General features: G+C 40.6%; 1 protein-coding gene across 6 annotated transcripts in view; it reads right to left on the bottom strand.

Moving 5' to 3' along the window:
- The window catches only part of sobpa (sine oculis binding protein homolog (Drosophila) a), a 224241-nt gene that overhangs the window by 82464 nt on the left and 120136 nt on the right, over positions 1-21641 (bottom strand). For 4 of the 6 annotated variants that reach the window (XM_072246136.1, XM_072246134.1, XM_072246135.1 and 1 more), the window contains one exon: positions 18587-18652. The exons of the other annotated variants lie outside the window; for them this stretch is intronic. In XM_072246136.1, the coding sequence (XP_072102237.1) occupies positions 18587-18652 (66 nt within the window). The remainder of the gene's footprint in view (positions 1-18586; positions 18653-21641) is intronic. 6 annotated transcript variants of the gene reach the window in all.

Genomic DNA, 21641 nt, shown 5'->3' with positions numbered 1-21641 from the left:
TTATGTCAGTGGCAGGTCTTACTATTGGAAAGGATTCTCAGAGACAGGATCTACCAGCATTTGGAAAAAAGCAGACTGATTAGGGATAAACACAAAGGACCTAGTAGAGACTAGAAATCCAGAGCAACACACACAAAATGCTGGACGAGCTGAGCAGAATCAGAATTAGGTTTAACATCAGTGGTATAAGTTGTAAGAATTGTTGTTTTGCAGTAGCAATATATAATACTAAAAATAACTATAAATATACATACACACACACACACACAAAGTAGTGGAAAAAAAAGAAAAAAAAAAGTGAAGTGAGTTCATTGTCTATTGAGAAATCTGATAGTGGAGGAGAGGAAGCTGTACCTGAAACATTGAATGTGAGTTTTCAGGATCCTCTACCTTCTCCTTGACCATAGCAATGAGAAGACAGCATGTCACTGTTTGAAGGTGTCGTCAATGCTGGGGAGGCCAGTGCCCATGATGGAGCTGGCTGAGTATACAACATCCTGCAGCTTTTTCCGATCCTGTGTGGTGGTCCCTCCGTACCGGATGGTAATGCAACCAGTTTGAATGCTCTCCATGGTACATCTGCGGAAATTTGTGAGAGACTTTGATGACATATCTAGTCTCCTCAAACTCCAAATCAAATACAGCCGTTGCCATGTCTTCTTTGTTAATGCAGCAACATGTTGGGCCCATATATCTTCAGAGCTGTTGGCACCCAGGTTCTTGAAACTTCTCACCCTTGCCATTTCTGATCCCCCGATAAGGACTGGCTTGTGTTCCCTCGACTTCCTCTTCCTGAAGTCCACAATCAGTTTCTTGGTTTTACTGTTGTTGAGTGCAATGTTGTTGTTGCCACACCACTCGACCAGCTGATCTACCCCACTCCTGTACACTTCCTTGTCACCATCTGAAATCCTGCCAACAATGGTTCTGCCATCATCAAATTTATGGATGGTGCTTGAGCTATACCTAGCCACACTGTTGTGGGTACAGAGGCAGTAGCACAGTGAGTTAAGCATGCATCTTTGAGTTGTGCCAGTGTTGATTGTCAACAAGGATTATTTCCAATCAGCACTGATTGTGGAATCCTGGTGAGGAAGTCAAGGATCCAGATGCAAAGGGAAGTACCGAGGTCCAGGCTTTGAGGTTTGTTGATTGGAACTGAGGGTGTGATTTTGTTGGAACACTGAGCAGTAATCAATAAACAGAAGCCTGACATAGTATTGCTGTTGTTCAGGTGATCCAAGGCCAAGTGGACAGCCAGTGAGATCACATCGGCTGTAGTGGTGAAAGGAAATTGCAGCAGGTCCAGGTCCAGGTCCCTGCTGAGGCAGCTGATTCTGGCCATGACCAACCTTCAAAGCACTTCAATACAGTAGATGTGAGTGCAATTGGGTAATAGTCATTGAGGCAGTTCAATGAACCCCTGCTCTTCTTGGGACGAGTATAATTATTGTCCATTTGAAGCAGATGGGTCACCTGATGAAGGGTCTCAGCCCAAAATGTTGACTGTTAATTCATTTCCACAAATACTGCCTGACCTGCTGAGTTCCTCCAGCATTTTGTGTGTCTGATTAGGGATAGTCAACGTGGCTTTGTGGGGCAGATGATATCTCCTGAGCCTGACTGAATTCTTTGAGGAAGTGACAAAACACCTTGGAGATAGCGGAGCAGTGGACATGGAGTACATGTATTTTAGTAAGGCATTTGCCAAGGTTCCCCATTCCTCATTCAGAAAGTCAGGAGGCATGGAATCCAAAGAAACCCGGCTGCGGGGATTCAGAACTGGCCTGTCCCTTAGAAGGATAGAGGATGGTAGTAAATGGAGCATATTTGCCAGTGATCAGTTGTGTTCCGCAGGGATCTGTTCTGGGATCCCTGCTTTTTGTGATTTTTATAAATGACTTGGATGAGGAAGTGGAAGTGTGAGTTCGTAAGTTTGCAGATGACATGAATGATGGTGGAGTTGTGGATAGTTTAGAAAGTTTTTGTTGGATACAACGGGTTATCAATAGGATGCAAAGGCTAAGAAGTAGCAGGTGTAGTTCAATCCAGAAAAATGTAAAGTGATTCATTTGGGAAGGTTGAACGTGAAGGAAGAATACAAGGTTAATGGCAGGATTTTTAGCCCTGTGGAGGAACGTAGGGATCATGGGGTCCACATCTATAGTTGCAGCGCAAGCCGATAGGGTTGTTAAGGTGGTGTATGGTGTGTTGGCCTTCATTAGCCGGGGGTTGAGTTCAAGAGCCGCAGGGTAGCATTGCAGCTCTATTAGACCCTGGTCAGACCACACTTGGAATATTGTGTTCAGTTCTGGTCACCTCATTATAGGAAGGGTGCAGAAGCTTTAGAAAGGGCGCAGAAGCTTTAGAAAGGGCGCAAGGGAGATTTACAAGGATGCAGATTGGATTGGAGAGAGTGTCTTTATGAGGATAGGTTGAATGAGATAGGGCTTTCCTCTTTGGAGAGGAGGAGGAGGATGAAAGGGGACAATGGAGGTGTACAACTTGATAAATCAGAATCAGACTTAATATCACTGGCATACATCATGAAATTTGTTATGTGGCAGCAGTACACTGCAATAAATAATAAAAACTGTAAATTACATTAAGTATATATATTTAAAAAGTTAAATTAAATAAGTAGTGCAAAAAAAAAGTAGTGAGGTAGTGTTCAGGGGCTCAATGTCCATTTGGAAATGTGATGGCAGAGGGGAAGAAGCTACTGCTGAATCATTGAGTGAGTGCCTTTAGGCTCTGGTACCTCCTCCTTCCTGACGGTAGCAATGAGAAGAGAGTATGTCCTGGGTCCTGAATGATGGATGTCGCCTTTTTGAGGCATTGCTCCTTGAAGTTGTCCTGGATGCTGGTGAGGCTAGTGCCCACAATGGCGCCCACTGAGTTTACAACTTCCTGCAGCTCATTTCGACCCTATGCATCCCCATACCAGATGGTGATGAAGCCAGTTAGAATGCTCTGCATGGTACATCTGTAGAGATCTGAGTGTCTTTGGTGACTTATGAAAGAGTGAATCACCAGAGTCCTTTTCCCCAAAGGCGGAAATGGCTAAACAAGGAGCATAACTTTAAGGTGTTTGGAGGTAAATATAGGAAGGATGTGAGAGGTACTTTCATTCCCCCTCACCCCCACAAAGAGAGTGCTAGGTTCATGGAACACACTGCCAGGGTTGGTAGTAGAGGCAGATGGATTAGAGGCACTTTGGGGACTCCTACATAGGGACATAGATGAAAGAAAAATAGAGGGCAATGTGGGAGGGAAGGGTTAGACTGATCTTGGAGTAGGTTAAAGGCTTGGCACAAAGTGGGTTGAAGGGGCCAGCTTATAAGCTTATCCCTGTATCGTAGTGTTTTGAATGAGTTCACACTTAGAAGGGTAGAAAATAATGGTGGCAGGGTAGTCAAACATGGACTTAGGTTTGAGCATTCGGCAAGGTGAGAAAGCTAAGAGGAAAGGGGTGGTGGGAAAAAGTAGAGTCATGCTATGAAGGTAAAAATAGGTTTATTTTAAAATGATGCTGGGGTTTAATGCTTATCTTCAGGGCCATTTGTGATACTATTATGCATATTTGGTCTAAATTCAGTTTGCACCATGGCGAGGGATGAAGTTTGTGCCAGAAAAGACAATGACCAAATACACACACACACACAAAAAAACCAACCTTGAAATATTTACGTACTGAATGATTTGTCTGGATGGCATGCAAACAAAAGCTTTTCCACTGTACCTTGGTACATGTGACAATAATAAACAGATTAGCAAATGAGCTGGTTTTGATGATGTCCCATTGTTCTGTGCAATTCATAAACTTGTTTTGGTTTCATCAATGGAAAACATCCCAAATATATTGTACTGGAGTCTTGGTGATCCCCAGTTCCCACTATGAATAAGAAGAGATAACAAGGCAGAGGAAGGGCTTTTAGAAAGCTGAACAAGCTGGTCTGTTTTTGTCTTAAATGGGAAAAAAAGGACTTTACAAGATCTTAAAGTTCCAATCTGCTGAAATTCTACTCTAGAAGTCATATTAAGTCAAATAAGGCAAGGCACAGATTTTCTTGTTTTCATTATCCAAAGATAAATTATACAATTTAATCTTGGTTCTGTGTGCTCATCTTACTGTGAAATTAGGCAACTTATTGATTCATATCCAGCCTTGTCTAATAAAGTTTGCTCAGTCCAACTTTAGCGCAATTGAGGCAGTACATATGAGGATAATGATAATATCCAGTTTATAATCACAAGGGACTACTTCTGTTACATCCCAGGGTCACAATACCATACAAGTAGATACAGAGCAAAGCAAGTTAACTTCCAGAGTAAAATTTCTCAGGACACTTAGAAGGCAAATGAGACAACTGAATGTGAAGAAAGCAACGATCTTAATTTATAACTCTTCCTTACCCATAATCTTATTTCCCCTTCATGAGACTTTCTAAGACATCAATACTGCACATCTCCAGATGGATTACAAAAGATTTATTGTACAATTTGTAATCAACCTTCACCAATATTTCAGTCTAAACTATCTCCAACTACCTTAGCAACAGCTTGTGGCCAGTGCCACAAGGGAGTACTAAATTTTTGTCTTTAAATCTTCCAATCTGTCACCCTACAAATTTTTTTTCTCTAGTCTTACTTGTCTGAAACTAGAATTCATTGTATTATCATTCTAATTTGCTTTCCCCCCGTCATAATTCATAAGCTTCCTAAATTTATGCCCTATTGTATAATGTTCCAACTTCTAAAACAAATGTTCTAAATAAATTTTATTCACTTTCCACCTTTCTAATCTTTTTATCCTGCAGAATATTTTCTTCGATAGAACCAGTAGTCTTTAGAATAAGTAAGTAAATACAATATGCAATATAGCATTTTGATAGACGAACTCACAGCTTGCTGGAAGTGATACTTTAATCAGTTGTTAATTAGCTTCTAAAAGTTTTTAAATATTTAAAACTGCAATTTCTAACAATTGTTTCAGCTAAAGGGACAGTTGACATGCCCTTTTCTTAATTATGATGAACTCCACATAACCTTCTCCCTGTTTTGAACTTTAACATCAGAGGTGAAGCCTGATGATAAAGGCAGAATGAACATTTATTTAGTTATTTTTAATTTATTTATTGAACTACAGTGCAGAATAAGCCCTTCCAGCCCTTTGAGCTGCGCTACCCAGCAATCCCCGACCTTACCCTAGCCTAGTCACAGGATGATCTACAATGATCCATTAACCTACCAACGTGTACGTCTTTGGACTATGGGAAGAAACTCATGTGGTCACAACAACGGCCGGAATTGAATCCGGGTCACTGGTACTGTAAAGCATTAAGCTAACCACCATGCTACTGTGCCGTCCAACAATGTCTATAACTGTCCATTACAATTTATTAGTTGATTAAACCACGTTACTTTTGTTTTCAAAACAGCTGATTTTCGATCAGCAAAGATCTGTAGTTTAGGCGCAATCTGGAATTCCAGACTCAGATGTACTGGATGAGAGGATCATCAATGCAATAACGTGATCAATGTTAATTTATTCTTCAGAACTTTTGGCTAAAGTTCAGATACATTACTGGGCGGTGAGGTGAGGGTTAGTAAGGGGGTATAATGTCTGAGTGAAATAATTCAAAAAAGACTCCAAGCCTTCCACAGTAGAGCTACTAGGACTTGATATTTCAATCCTCTATGGTAAGTCGGCACTCTCGATGTTGGCAGTGGGATGGGAGTGGTGACAAGGAAAGTAGGTACGTCATCAGGTGGGCACCCTCCTTCTTTGACGTTTCGTTGATAAGCCCACGACACCTCCAGAGGGCTCAATGGTGCTACCTGGTGTCCCAGATACACGCCCCCTCAGTTCCATACCCTCCCATCTTCATCTTGCAGCCCAGTCATTGTCTTTCCTTTTAATCTAAATCCAATTGCTGCTTTCTTCTGTTGCATTTGACAAGGACTTGATTGCTTGTTGAAGGGAGTGACCCCTCACCCCCATCTTCTTCAATAGACTGGTCGTAGACATAGCAATGAATCCCCTGCATCCCACTAGAGATCACAGTTTACAACAGTGGTAAGGACAGTAAAACCATTTTGTCCTGCAACTTTGGAGGATATCAGCTATTACACTGTGGAGTGAGCTATGAGTGAAGAGAGAAAAAAATACAGGCAGTTGATAGTTGTATGACCTCAGGAATTGGTTTGAGGACAGCTAACATTCCTCTCGGCTACAAGGTCCCACCGGTCAGGGTGGGATTCAAAGGAAACAGGTGAAAAGAAACTGGTCACTCAAACCCACAAAAATTATCAAAAGAATCTGCCTTCAACTCATTAGTTCTTTATGTTCAACTGTGCAAAAATTTTTTCCCCTGAAAAATATTTTTACAGATTGAACTGCTGTCCAGTGGAACCCAATATCTGTATGTTCAATGCTAATATATAACTACAGTAACACATATCCTTGATTCCTCTCTCAGGCCTTCCTTGCAGTTTCCTCCAAGACATGGAAACACAGCTGACACTGATTACTCCAGCTTTTTGTAATTTACGGTTCCAATAAAGCGGCCGTCTAAAAGTGACACCTCAGCCCAGGAGGCAACATCACTAGGGAGTAAATTACCACCCAGTGCAGAGGAAAAGCTGAATTGGTGCTCTTACTGAAAGTAGAGACAGGAGGAAACAGGCACCAGGATCTTGGAGCTGGTCCAAGCCTGCGATAATCCAGTCCTAATTAATGCTTAAGAGGCATTACAAGCAACTGTGGCATTACAGGCAGAGGGGCAGGATTAAAATTATTTCTCATCATTTCTCAAATACAGCAGATTTACATGATAGCTAGCTGAACCAGTTTTCTTCATTCCATTCTCAGGGAAAAAATTGCACATATTTATATGTTAATATCAATATAACTGCAGATTATCAAAGAAGCATTTCATATGGACAAGGATTAGTATTATGGGAGTGGGGTGCTCAAGAGGTAGAACTTTGGCTAGCTTACAAGCAAACAGCTCTGACTGCAAAATGATGAAGTGAGTGGAGGAAAGAGCAACTGTTGTGTGTTCTAAACAATGATATTGGCATCAGATTGGCAGGCTATAATTCCTGTTGTAATTGCTTTGCAGAAACTGAAAATCTAGGTGCAAATCTAAAATCACGACTGCAGGCAAGCTGATTAGCAAGCATGGCACACACAGTCAGCCTCCCCAGAGGAAGCTAGCAGGCAGAACCCATTGTTGGCTGTTTCCCTGAATCCATCCAACAACTTCCTGCCAGAATAATGATCTTGGAGATCATCAGAATGGTGAGTGACATGTGGGTATGATATGCCAGTTGACCCTTCAAACCATGTATAGTCGGTAGCAAAAAGTCAGCATTTTTTATTTGTTACAGAAAGTAGTCAAAATAAAGCCTTATTATACAGTCTTTATTGCATTCCATCTAATAGTTATGATTTCATTAATCATAACTGGCCAAACTCTAGTAGATTGGAAAGTAAGGCAGATAAACTGGAAAACACTGTTGAATCCTTACAGCACCTAACATAGGGGTTGTCAACCTTTTTTATGACATGGACTAATACCATTAAGCAAGGGCTCTGTGGACCCTAGGCTGGGAACCCCTGAATTAACACAATGAAAGTCATCAGAATCCTGCCGAAGGGTTTCAGCCTGAAACACCGACTGTACTCTTTTCCATAGATGCTGCCTGGCCTCGAGCTCCTCCAGCATTTTGTGTGTGTTGCTCGGATTTCCAGCATCCGCAGACTTTCTCTTCTTCGCGATTCGACTACCGGATGCTAGTAGTCTGGAGCCACCTTTCAAGAAGGAATACTGACTATGACACTGCTCTGTGCTTCAAATTTAATTGATTGTTAGCTTCCTCTCCCCCCTTTGCCTTTTTAAAAACCTATTACCAAATGTGCAAATAAACTGGTCTATGGTGCTCTCTTTGAATGGATCTTGCTGACATTTGAAGGCCCATTGCACAAGAATCATGGAAGCGTAGGGCACAGAAAAGGTCCTTTTGGCCCATCTTATTTGTGCATTTGGCCTGATTCCTCTACACCTTTCTTATCTAGATACCTGCCCAAATGCCTTTTAAACATTGCAGATGTATTTGCCTCCGCCACCTCCTCTGGCAGCTCATTCCAGATAACAACTGCCCTCTGCGTGGAAAAACTTACTCCTCAGATTGCTTTTAAATTTCTCCCCTCAGACTTTAAACCTCTGCTCTCTTGTTCAAGACCCACCAGGAAAAGGCGATTCTGGCTAATCATCTTATCTATGCTCCTCAAAATTTCACCAACCCCCAAGGTTCCTCAGCCTCCGATGTTCCAGTGAGAATAAACCCAACCTCCCACTCCCAGCTACAGCCCTTCATTTCAGGCTGCGTACTGGTAAATTTCTTCTGTCATTTCTCTATTGCAACCATATTCTTCCTACAGTATGGCAATCGGATCTGTACACAACCTACTAACTCATACGTCTTTGGAGTGTGGGAGAAAACCAGAGCACCCAGTGGAAAACCATGCGGTCACGGGGAGAACGTACAAACTCCTTCCAGACAGTGGCAGAACTGAACCTGGATCACTGGTGCTATCAAAGTATTACACTGATTGCTACACTACCATGCTGCCCCGCCATCGTGCTTCCACTGCATTATTTCAAATAGAGTTCCTCAGTCAGCTGTGTTGTGAATGTTAACTAGAGTAAAAGTTTAAAATTCAGAATCTTTAGGGTAAATTTGAGATTAGGAAGTGCTGTGTGAAGTTGATAAGACACTCAGCTGAAAGAACCTAATTCTGTCTTCAATCAGCCAGCTCGTATTGAAACAACGCAAACAACATGACGAAGGGTCTCGGCCTGAAACGTCGACTGTACCTCTTCGTAGAGATGCTGCCTGGCATGCTGCGTTCACCAGCAACTTTGATGTGTGTTGCTCATGTTGAAACGGCTGTGATGATCAGTAATCTGGCCCAGGAACGATGGAGAGTTCCTGGTGTTGTTCCCTGCTTTGTGCCAGGTTTGTTTATGAAAGGTAGGTCCTTACTGGAGTTGCCTTAACTCACTTTGCAAACAGAAGTATCATAACAGTCCCCTGTTGCCCTGGGATAGACAGCGTAGGAGTGAAATCAACCAGCATGTTCCACTCTTCATCACACTTTGAGGATAGAAATCTGGAGACTCATCTCGTACAATGCTGTTCATCTGAAAATCTCAGGATATGAGATAATCATACCAAGGATATGAGATACTAATTTAACTGAATGACAAAATGGGCTGAAAAGGTTCTTTTGGCTCTCAATCGGATATATCAAGTGTCAGAGTGTTACTCAGGCAAACTGAAACGAGCAGCAACCAGACGGCAATAGTCAGGCCACTAACAAATAAATAAGTACAGAAACGAAGCTAAACTTGGGGAAAGAAGGAGAATCAGACCCAGGTAAAATGGAGAACACTCAGGGTGTATGCCAATGGATGTTTTGATGTACAATATGAAACTATGTACAGACCCACACATACAACTGTCTGGAAGATCAGTGGAATGGATTTGCATATTGGTTTTATGTAAACCTGTGGGATGCACCTCTTGCAAATTAATGGCTGCTACTGTGTCGTGACTGGAATTTAGCAACACTCTGGACATTCTTGAATTGAGACAAGCTGCTAAGGTGGTGGAAAATGTGAGGTGGATAACAATAATTTGCATTTACATAGCACCTTTAACAGAATGAAAAAAAACCTCAAAGCACTACCTACCAGAAAACTTCGGCATAACATTCTAGACCAATGCTCCAGTACACGACTGAAAGAGAGCAGCACTGTCAACGTGGCGCTTCTTGGATGAAGCATTGATCCAATCAGTGTTGGCCCTCTTGGGTGAATGTGAATCATCAGATTGGAATATTTCAAATATTCCGATCAAATGACTTCTCTTCACCAAGACTGATAATGCCTCAGGTCAAACACACTCTGCCTCACCCTTTGATGTGAATGGGATCAGGGGCATTATGCCTTCAGCTGTCTACTCATCCTTCCCTCACTGATCCCTCAGTTCCTACACATCCATCAGCAGTTCGTGACCCCAGTCACCGGGAACTCCGGTATTACATTTGAGCAGGCACTACAATAACTGACCGTATAATCCTCTCCTGCTCACTTTTAATTTGTTTGCCTGTTAAAGAGAGGTCTATATAATCAGGGTTTGTCTCCAGATGTTCTTTGAAACAAAAAATGGAAATTGAGGCAAGTGATAAACAAGTTCCTTCCAGCTGATATGCAAAAAGGAACCAAAGTACATTCTGAAGCTGATTAGTAACCGGCCACGTGCAACCAACTGGAGCCTTGAAGGTCTCCTGCTACCTCTTTTACATTGAGCTTAGTATAGTATTGATTGTTAAGAAATGCCTTCTCACCCAACTTGGGCTGGATGTGCTTCTACCCCTTAAACGCAAGTTTATTTAGTTCTATAAATAACTCTAACCAGCAAATCAGACAGCTGCTAACTGCCTTAAAAGAGATGGATTTGTGAAAATAAACAGAATTAAAACAACACTGTTGGTGTTCACATGCTGTCAAAGAATATCCTACATTACGTGGATTTTGATCATTCAATTGTCTATAAAATGAGGCATTGATAGATTTTCTGTTCACAAGAATGATCTGCATGAAAGATAGTGGAACAGAAAACCTGTCCAAAACTATAACTGAAGGAACACAGAGATCTAACATTTGTCGGGATGGAGTAGAGGCAGGGAGAGGTGAAGTCATGGAGGGATTGAGTATCACAGTTAGAGTTTAAAAGTGGCTGCTCCAGTAACGCCTTGATGTGGGTCAGTGACCATGGGCAATTGGCTGATGCACAGAGATTATAGGGCACACGGTTGCTGGTGCTGAATGTGTAGGAGGGCCGGGCTGCATTAACTTGGCTAATTTGTTTTTCCATTATAGAGCCAGTTTGCCATAAAAGGAATTCTAACTGAGATGTAGAAACTGGCATCTGTGCCTCTGAAACTGGACTGACAAATGATGTCCACAGCTTGAAAATAATGTTGTTGTTTCCCTGTTTGTCTGAAAATATGCTGTATCACAAGGAGGCATACATCAGTTTTGAATACTGCTTACACCTTTAAGTGTACATTCTGCAGAAGCAAAGCACAATATTTAACAGTCAATTGAGGCAGTAACTTGGTGGCTTCTCCAGAATCAGTAACACTAATATATTCTATACAACCTGACTTGCACCTGGTGTGATACCAGTCCAGATGTCTCTTGCATTCATTTGCAGACAGTTCCCCTTGCTGCACATACTTCAAGCCCAGACAGGTTCAGGCACCAGGGAAGCTACCAAGAAAGCTTCTACACAATAAACATCTGGGGGCGGGGGGGGGGGGGGGTTAGAGAATGAAAGCAGCCAGATAGCTCCTTGTCTTCTCTCCTCCCAGTTGAGCATCAATTGGGAGGAAAGTAAATGTATTTAACTATTTGTTATTGCTACTCAATATTTTATTTATTTATACAAGCAAATTTTAAAATTGGCAAGCTCAAAGGTAAAACATAGAGAAAGGATTATAATGTATTTATTTTTCAAAAATAGCTAAGCAGCAGTCCAGAAAAAGCAGGATCTCTCGGTAGCCACCAATTTCAATTCTACTTCCCATTCCGACATGTCAGTTCATCCCATGGCCTCCTCTACTGCCACAGTGAGGCCACACTCAGGTTGGAGCAGCAAAACCTTATATTCCATCTGGGTAGAATCCCACCTGATGTCATGAACATCGCTGTCTCGGATTTCTGATAATGCCTCCCCCCCCCCGACCCCCCTTCACCATTCCCATTCCCTTACCGGCCCATCATCCCCCTCTGGTGCTCTACTCCTTCCCTTTCTTTCATGGTCTCCTACCCTCTCCTATCAGATTTCCCCTCCTCCTGCCCTTTATCTCTTTCACCAATCCACTTCCCAGTCCTTTACTTCACCCCCTCCTCCTCTCCTGGTTTCACCTATCACCTGCCACCTTGTACTTCTTCCTACCCTCCCTCCCACCTTCTTACTCTGACTTCTCATTTTACTTTATTTCCAGTCCTGATGAAGAGTCTTAACCCAAAATGTTGACTGTTTATTCCTTTTCATAGATGCTGCCTGACCTGCTGAGTTCTTCCAGCATTTTGTGTGTGCTGCCCGAGCAGTAGTCATTGTGGCAGGGGTCATTTTAATCATCTGGAGTCTTCTTCCACTGGAGTAGTTGATCAAGCCACTCAGATCAGTGTTAACCACATATGGCTGTTTGTGTTGTGACTAGCTGACTGTTAAACATTCATTCGCTCATAGGACATTGTCGAAAGAGTAGATTTTCTCACAAGCACAAGCAATATGTTGAATAACTGGCATTTAGTAAGAAACACTGCCTTGAGGCATTATGTTAATAAGGCTATAAGAATAGGATCTATAGTTCAACCTGGTTTATTTTGGCAATAAGCAGAATATGGCAGCAAGTCTCAAGGAATTAGTTGTTCTCCAATCCTTTTGTGATGTTTCTAAATCAGGCAAATGCAGGACTTCTTTCAATCATCTATAATAAAATTATTTTTTAGAAGTGTAACTATGGGTTGCAAAAATTATTTAATACCCAAACACCATTTCCTTGTCACTTACGGTAAAGTGACATTTTGATTCATAAGAACCAGTTTTGAAAAATTTTCAAAGCAAAATAGCAAAAAAAAGTCTTAATTTATATAAATTCTTTAATAAATATATTTTTTAATTAGAATGATTTAAGAAAAATAATGTATGCAGTTATCATTTATTTGTCATTTACTACAGGCACAACACAGAGCCCAATTGCTTCAGCACAAGGACTTTTGAGGTAAAGTCTGCTTGGAGCCTCAGATTATTTGACCCGAGAAGATTAAAGTTATTCAGGCTCCATTACTATATACAGTATTTCAACATTTTCAGCATAGTTTTTGAAGTCCATATATATTCAGGGAAACGGCCATGTACACTTGTCAAACTGTAATTACATGTTCTTGCCAATTATGGCACTATAGTGACTCCATTGGGGGAAAAGTGTAATTACACAGTGACAAGTTTACATGAGCAGTTTTCATTATAAATGTGCATATATGAATTCATAATATAAATCCCTGAAAGAAACCACAGATCATTTTTTTTAACATTTGAGTTCCTATGACCATGAACTCAAAGAACAGGCGATGTTTATTTTTTTTAAGACTGGTGCAGGCTTACAAACAGGAGATAAAGTGAATCAGGATGTGAATTAGTAATCCAACCTATATTTTCATGTCACAAGTTCTGACATTTATATGTTTTATTACAAATTGTTTCATTTGCATAAATAATTGAAAACGACCGACACAAATTCATAAACAGTGACTGTAACTCTATCTCTAAATCCTCTACATTTGTTAAGCTTACTTAATTGCGTTTTACAAATAGCATTTCTATCAAAATTTTACCAAGATGTTCATTTTGAGTGTTCAGTATCTCATTTACCAAGAAGAAAAAGTCACCAGAAAATAATCTTCAGAAAGCATTCACAGAAAATCTAAGGCACCTAGGTTCCAGAATGTTCATTAACAAGAAGAATTTACATAGGCAAAGCACAGAACAATCACGGACTTAAGAAGCAAATGGTACAACAGAAAATGTGCAATCCCATGTCATTTAAAATATTATTCTACTCCATTTACCTAATTTCGACTTTTCCCAATGTCTTTCCATTCATCTCTCCCTCAGGCACATTTAAGCTATTTGCCTCAACCACTTCCCACTGCAGCAACTTCCACATTCTAATTCCAAGTCCCAGGGTTTGATTCTCCAATTCAGTAACATTATCTCAAAGTTTGAAGTAAAATTATTATTGAAATATATGTCACCATATACTACTGATTCATTTTCTTGCAGGCATTCACAGAAACAAAAACAATAGAATCAATGAATCTATCAACACAATAGAAAACTACACACAGAGACTGACAGGCAGCATTGTGCAAAAGGAAACAAACTGCAATACCAAAAAAAACCCAAATAATAATAATAAATAAAGAATACCGAGAACATGAGTTGAAGAGTCCTTGAAAGTGAGTCCATAGGTTGTGGAACCAGCTCAGTGAAATTATCCCCTTTGGTTCAGGAGCCTGATAGTTGAAGGGTAATAACTGTTCTTGAACCTGGTGGTATGGAACCTAAGGCTCCTGTACCTCCTTCCTGATGGCAGCAGTGAGAAGAAAGTTGTTGGCTGGACTGTGGGGGACCTTGATGATGGATGCTGCATTCTTGTAACAACATTCTTGTAGATGTGCTCAAAGCTGGGGAGGGTTTTTCCTGTGATGGACTGGGCTATGCCCACATCTCTACATCTACCCTATCCAAACTATTCACAATTGAAAAAAATCTCTGTGACACTACATCCCCTCTCTTTTTCAAAGACACAATAGATAATATTCTTGAGCAAAGTTGAAGGCGGCACATCACCACAAAGCAACAATCAACAATCTTACTGAAGTAAGAAAATGCAATTGAACATTCCATTCCAAAGTGAAACTAGTTATTTTATTGTTGAGCTGCATTTGGAATATTGTACACAGTTTTGACACTAAATCGTCAACAATCTTAGGAAGGATTATCCAGAACTCTAGGACCATATAGCCTTACATTCTGGAAACTTTGCAATCTCTAAATTCTATTAACTCAAAGTAAAATATACTGACTGTAGTGATATGCATGTTGTTTTCCCTTCCAAATCCATACCTTTGTCTCTCCTGCCTTCCTTATTCATTAATGCCCCGATTTTTAAAAAATCCTTTTGTTCCAAATTCTCCACGTCCGTATCTTTTACTGCAATGTTCCATTTCTGGCATGTTACCCACCTTTACTCTCCTGAACTCACGAACACTAACTCAGTCTAAACTTAATTTGAAAATTCCTGAATAAATCACTTGCCTTCTGTTTCTTTCTCTTCTACCATCTTCATTAAAATCCACATTGGAACCAACTTTAAGATATCTTTCATAACATTACTTGCTTAGTTTCTGTCTCACTGTGTTCCTGTGAAGCGCCTGGAGATGTTTTCCTAAATGCATGAAGCTGAATAAATGTAAGATGTCATAATAACCCCTGAGCAAAACTAAAGATAAGAACCACAAATATAAGTTAATAGAGCACCAATGACCTATGGAAGATAGATTTAGATTGTGAGGGCTGTACAGACAAAATTATTCAAAGATTTGAGGAACATGAGGGTTCTTGTACTTCTGGTTGGGGAAAGTGATGAAATGTTGTCTGAGGAGCATTAAGACAAGGATGAATGAGCATAATCAATTTTGTCAACTTCCTCTGGAGATCAGTAACATTTGATTACAATTAGCTTTATGAAAAATGTTTAACAGAGTCTACGAAAAGACTGCCTCAGCTGTGACAGGAACAACATTGAAGGTATGAGAGAAGCAGCCATTGTCTCTGCCTAAGGACGCAAAACTTCTGAAAGTTAACATTAATCACTTGTAATTCTGCTTTCTGATAGGCTTATGAACATAACTTATTTACAGTCGTGAAAGAAATGAGCAGCAAGGCAAATAGCCAGTTGGAACAGTACCACAGCTGCTGAGCTGACATAGCTTTGGTTATTCAAGTCTCAGTTTATCATGGAGAAATGCCAGCCCAGAACCTCGGCGAATACTTATCTGGGTTGGGGTGTGAGGAGATGAAGGAGGGGAATGGGGCAGAGAGTAACTGTGGTTAATGAAAGGAGAATCATGGCCAGAACATCATACATCCCCATCAGCTGTTGGTCCAGAAATTTCTGACCTGGTTACAGCTCCAACCCATTTGAGCAAACAGAGAAACCAGAGAGGGAGAGCATCGTCAAAGTGGTTATTTAATTCCAAAGTAACACACAATTTAAATTCCAGGTTCTCTTTCAGAGCCCAAATGGTTAATCTGTGTTGTTACCCCGAACAGCTGCTGGATGGGTTTGCAAGACTCAAAGGATAAAGTTTAAATAAAAAATGTGTATTTACTTCTGCTGTGGGTGTAGCACCTCTCTGCCGATGCTACAGCTGTGGACAAGAACGTCTTAAAATATAATTACCATAAGACACATGAGGACATATTGAGTGTAATGTGTCGTCAGTGCACTTGCTCTAAAAATTCTGTTCCTTCAAAAATAAACACAATTTCTTACCCTGACCTTGTATGCTAATTTTGAGTGACGATCAGAAGGTGGGAGTTGCACAAGGGGAGACTCATCAGTGACATGCTCATTAGCATGTTCACTGAGCTGACATTTGCACTTGTGCCTATAATCATTTCACCTAATCCCTGTTGAGTCCTCGCTCATCATCCGGAAGATCACTGGTTAGCTGCTTCATTCACATATGGCATGCATATAATTATACTCATTCCATTTTGCAATACACAAATATGACGACTTTCTGGCCCTCCGCCATCAATTTCATCTGCTCTAAAAAACCTAGGATGCCGCAGTGGAAGTGGCGGTGAGTGGGAATTTAGATTTTATGCAGACACACTAGGCTAACAAAGAACAAAAGCACTGCTTTTTCCATTCACTTTTCAAACAAAGGGTCTTTGCTTAAAGTTGAGTAAATGGTGAGACAAAACAATGGTTTATTTTCCTTTTGCATTACTGCTCTGCTGCTCTATTGGTCTGGCTGCCAAATCTTAGCCATCATTACTATTTGGCCATCAGGTCAACTGCAGCCACAGAGATGCCGGATGTGATGGGATCAGGAGTAAGACAGCACAGGCAAGGAATCTGTCATCCAGCCACTTGCCCAAGATCTTCAAAAATGGAATGGTTGTAGGGAGCCCAGTTGCCTTCTTTTTCAGTCAATAATTACAGTGATTGACAAAAATTCTTCTGGGAATTGGGGTGCAGCGGGTTGGGAGGAGCAGCATTTAAACAACTTTCAGTTTCTGAATGATTACATTAGGCCCAGGAAATATTTTTGGAAGACTGTATTCATGAAAATTTCACCCAAAACAGCCTAAATTCTATAAAAACATTAACATGCACAGAAATGAAAAGGAATCAAGTAAAACACAATAACTAATACTTGCCATCGTTCAAGTTGTGTGAGGGAAAGATGGTCAGAAAACTGACCAACACAGCTTTAGAGACCAGCAGCTCAAAACTGGGCTATATAATCATCTAACTTGTGGCCAAAGAACCCAGGGCTTGGTAAGGAAGGAAGAAAACAAAGGAGTGTGAAAACAGCAGGGAATCTGAGTTGAAAGGGCCAATTCACTCCAATATTCCTCCCAGTTCATTTTACCAACTGCTGAGCTAGGAAAGGAACATGCAATCTCACAAATGTAATTCCCTGTGACTTCCGCCAACGTCAACAGGATCCAAAAACATCTTAATCCCCACCCCTCCACACTCTACACTCTCTCTGTGACTTCATTATCCAAGCGTCCCTCCCCACCTATATCCCTCCTGGCACCTATCCCTGTAAGCTAAACAAGCGCTACACCTACCACTAAACCTGCAAGTCTGCCAGGGTCATTTACTGCATCTGGTGCTCCTAATGCAGCCTCCTCTACATCGCTGAGGCCAAAAGTAGATTGGAGGATCGCTACGTCAAGCACCTTCACTCTGTCTGCCACAACAGGCACGATTTCCTGGTGGTCACCCATTTTAATTCTACTTCCCATTCCTATTCCAACATTTCGATCCATGGCCTCCTCTACTGCCATGACGAGGCCATTCTTGGGTTGGAGGAGCAACACCTCATATTCCATCTGGGTAGACTCCAACCTAAAGGCATGAACAGCGACTTCCAGTAATTTCTCCCCAATGCCTCTTCTCACTCTATCCATTCCCTATTCTGGAACCCTTCTCAACCCTTCATTTCTCCTCACCTGCCCATCGTCTTCCCCGGTTCCCCTCCTCCTTCCCTTTCTCACATAGTCCTTTGTCCTCTCCTGTTAAGATTCCTTCTTCTTCTTCAGCCTTTTACCTTTTTCCACCTATCACCTTCTCACTTCACCCCCACCCACACACTTCCCACCAGCTTCACCTATCACGTGCCAGCTGGTATTCCTTCCCCTCTCCCCACCTTCTTATTCTGGCTTCTTCCCATCTCCTTCTCTGTCCTGATGAAGGGTCTCAGCCTGAAACGGACTGACTACTCCCCTTCAGAGATGCTGCCTGACTTGCTGAGTTCCTCCAGCCTTTTTGTATTGCTCTAGATTTCCAGCACCTACAGAATCTACTTTTCTTCTTCAACATCCTTTCTTTCTATCCTCTTCTGAAAATAACATTTCATTCTTCATTGGATTTCACGCTGCAGCCTGGTATCTTATTTCACATTTTTAAATTCCCGCTGCTCAATTAAAGACAGCTCCATATCACATGGGGTATTCGTCACTCTTTACCATTTTTATACACAGATTTCAGAGGAGGCAGAAGGATGCTCACAGACTCATTATAAAGCATCCTGTACAACTTAACTTTCCACATTAATGAGTAGGTCATGAGTTACATTTTTAAGTACTTAACAGTATTTTCTATATTATGAAAGTGATCATTGAATATCACCTGTTGAAAATGATGGGACCCAGCACTACTCTCAAACGGACAACCTTCCGCAGTAAGTGGCATACTCTGGCCGCATCACATGAAATGATATAAATACAAGGTAAAAAAAAATACATAGATTTGGTCAAAGATTCAGAAATACAATATTCACTTTCAACTTTAAATATGAAAACAAAATGTCTGAGCACTCCGATCTTACAAATCCACTCCTGATCTATAATGGGTGAAAGCTGGTGATTTTCTCTGTCCATAGACACTGGGGAGGAAGACTCGAGCCAAGAACTTTTTTTTTTCACGATGAAAACTGGCATTCAAATCCTTTTTGAGTTTATTAATGAATGGTACTTCTGTTCCTGCAATTATAAATTTTCTAGCTCAGATCGCTTTCAATAAAGGTTATCCCTCTCAATCTGCACATTTGGAGGCCACTGCAGTAGTTTATAGATTGTTAAATCTAATGACAATTCCTATTTATTATTTAGACCAAGTCTTCGCAGTGCCTTGTTGGGAATCCTGGTTTTGTGGCCACAAAATGGTCAGTGGTCAATACTTAAGTCTGTTAATTTCAAGAGCAAATGCAAGGACTGTGGTTTGTCCATTGATATTACCCTCACTTTAGTTCTGCAGTACTGATTCCATTTCACTTTTTATTTCCATCTCTAACAGCCACAAGTGTGTCCATTTGCTGCCCAAGTGACAAAGTTTTCCCCAGAAAAGCAGTAACTAAGTTATGGGAATCTAGGGGTTAAAAATCAAATTCCCTCTTTCTCATAATGGGTAACACCAAGACTGAAAGGGTACAAAATCTCAATAAAAGTAGATGCAGCCAGGAAGGCCTGTTCAGCGAAAAAATACCTAAGATATCGGACATATTGACTGCTACTTAATCAGGCATTCAACTTTAACCATATTTACATATATTTTATTTAGTAATTTTGACTTTCCTAACTTCCCCCATCACAAACATCCCTTCTAGTGGACTTGGTGATCAGATTTAACCTTCCAGTTTTGACATCCTATTCCAGATTCATGCATCTTGTGACGTGACACAATGTGATCATTTTTCTTTTCTGTTCCCTTCCATTATCACAAGAACTCACATTATCACAAGGGTGTCTGATGGAAAACTGGTGAAGACTAAATGCTTGAGGTCAAGATAATTATACTTGAAGCCTGCAATGGGTTAATTTGGCACAGCTGCCCCGGAATGTTACACTGGTTTGCGTAGTATGGCGACAAAAGACATCATTGTGAAAGGAATAAATAACGGTGCTTTACATACACTTACAGGCTCTAGTTATGTTCCCTGAACCCTCAGGAATCTTAATCATGACCAGGTTTAAAGTGCTGTGATGCTGTGCTTTTAAACTAGTCTCCACAATGTGATGGAGGTTGTGAGGCATTACAGTAACCACTGGGTTCCACAATCATTTGCTTTTTTCACCGCACCACCACATAAAATTTGAGTCTTAACAAAGTGTTGCCTCAAAAATATTTTCCACTAGGGAAAGGAAAGTATAGCCATTTTGAATGTTCCTAAAGTTGGTGAGGGGAGTGAAATGGAGACTATTTATAGAGGTATAAAATATACCGAAGGCATAATTTGGCCCCAGATGCTTAACTTTGCCAAGCTGTATCAGTCAATGGGATTCAAATTCTGACGATAGGGTGAGTAATTCTTTATCCACTGCATATCTGTGCCATTTGGTACACATGCTTAAAAAGACAGCAGGAGCCAAATTATTAATGGCGTTATTTCACCAACAGGTTTGATGCACTAATTCCATTAACTCAGCCTCAAAATGAGATTTTTAAAAACAAAACTGAGGCCTCATGAAATGGAATACAATATTTACAGGACAGGGTAGGTTAGCTTCAATTGCTTTTGTAATTCTTCCTGACATAATGTCTCCTCCACTGTTTATATGCCGAGATTAAAAGTCTGCCAAATGATAATCACGGGGGCTGTGATCTGAGACAATAAGATCAAAAAAGGATGGCAATGTCTAAAAACACGAAAGTGAAAAATGACCAGCTTTGAAGTTACCCCAGATATTCCATCCAAGGTACACATTTATTTCAGAAGCTTGACAATTAGGGTACTAAAGAGATAAAGAACGTAAACATAAAGGTATTGCAACAAGGTAGCACAAGATACAAATATCAAAATGCAATATCAGCTTGCTGTCAATTGGAATTTCCCTGGCAATTTCTCATTACGTGCAGCCCTAGTGGTAGGAACTGTGGGGTACAGGAACAGTCCAAGAAGGGATAACATACTTTTTTTAAAAAATGAGATGTAATGGATGGAGATTTAACAGGCTAAAAGTTTTAAAATTAATAAACTTCTTTAATAAATTATTTTTAACATCTATGAACCACAGTCCTGCAATGACATGATCTGCTGAAATTTCTGCCTCACCTTAAGCTATTTTATTGATCTTCTGAGTTAACTGGAATGAAATGGCCAATCCAGCACCTCTGTAACTACCACTGCAAAGATCTAATTTTAAATTAGAATCCAGCCACATATTTCAAACTCAGAATGTAAGACTGATGAATTTCTACCTCAGCAGCTACATGAAAAGCAGGCCAGAAAGACCTTCTCTTTAACTCTTTGAGGACTGCAGTAGCATTTCTGCCTCAACACAACAGGAGAGAAAATTTGGAATAACTTTGCTTTCATAATCCAAGGAAAACCTTGCACAAGACATGCAATATTTTCATATCATTTTTTCGGGTAATGGAGCAGTATAGTATGCTGCAAAAGACAGAGGCTAATTGAATTTTGTAAGTTGCAAAGGATACTCAGTACTCAAAGGGTTAAAATCACAAGAGAAGATGCCATTGTCTTTAAGATTACAAAATAAAGAATTTGTTAGCAGTTAAAACAGATGTCTCAGACTTTAATTTCTGATAACCTTTTATAGATTTTGTTTTTATAGAGATTCAGTTTGGAATAGGCCCTTCGAGCTACGCCACCCAGCAACCCCCAAATTCCAGCATCTGCAGATTTTCTCTCGTTTGTGAACCCCCAATTTAATCCGAGCCTAAT

The sequence above is a fragment of the Mobula birostris genome, chromosome 2 (assembly GCF_030028105.1).
Source record: "Mobula birostris isolate sMobBir1 chromosome 2, sMobBir1.hap1, whole genome shotgun sequence".
In the NCBI taxonomy this organism is placed as follows: Eukaryota; Metazoa; Chordata; class Chondrichthyes; order Myliobatiformes; family Myliobatidae; genus Mobula; species Mobula birostris.
Note: the sequence above shows the minus strand (reverse complement) of the source record. Positions and strands in the feature narration are given on the sequence as shown.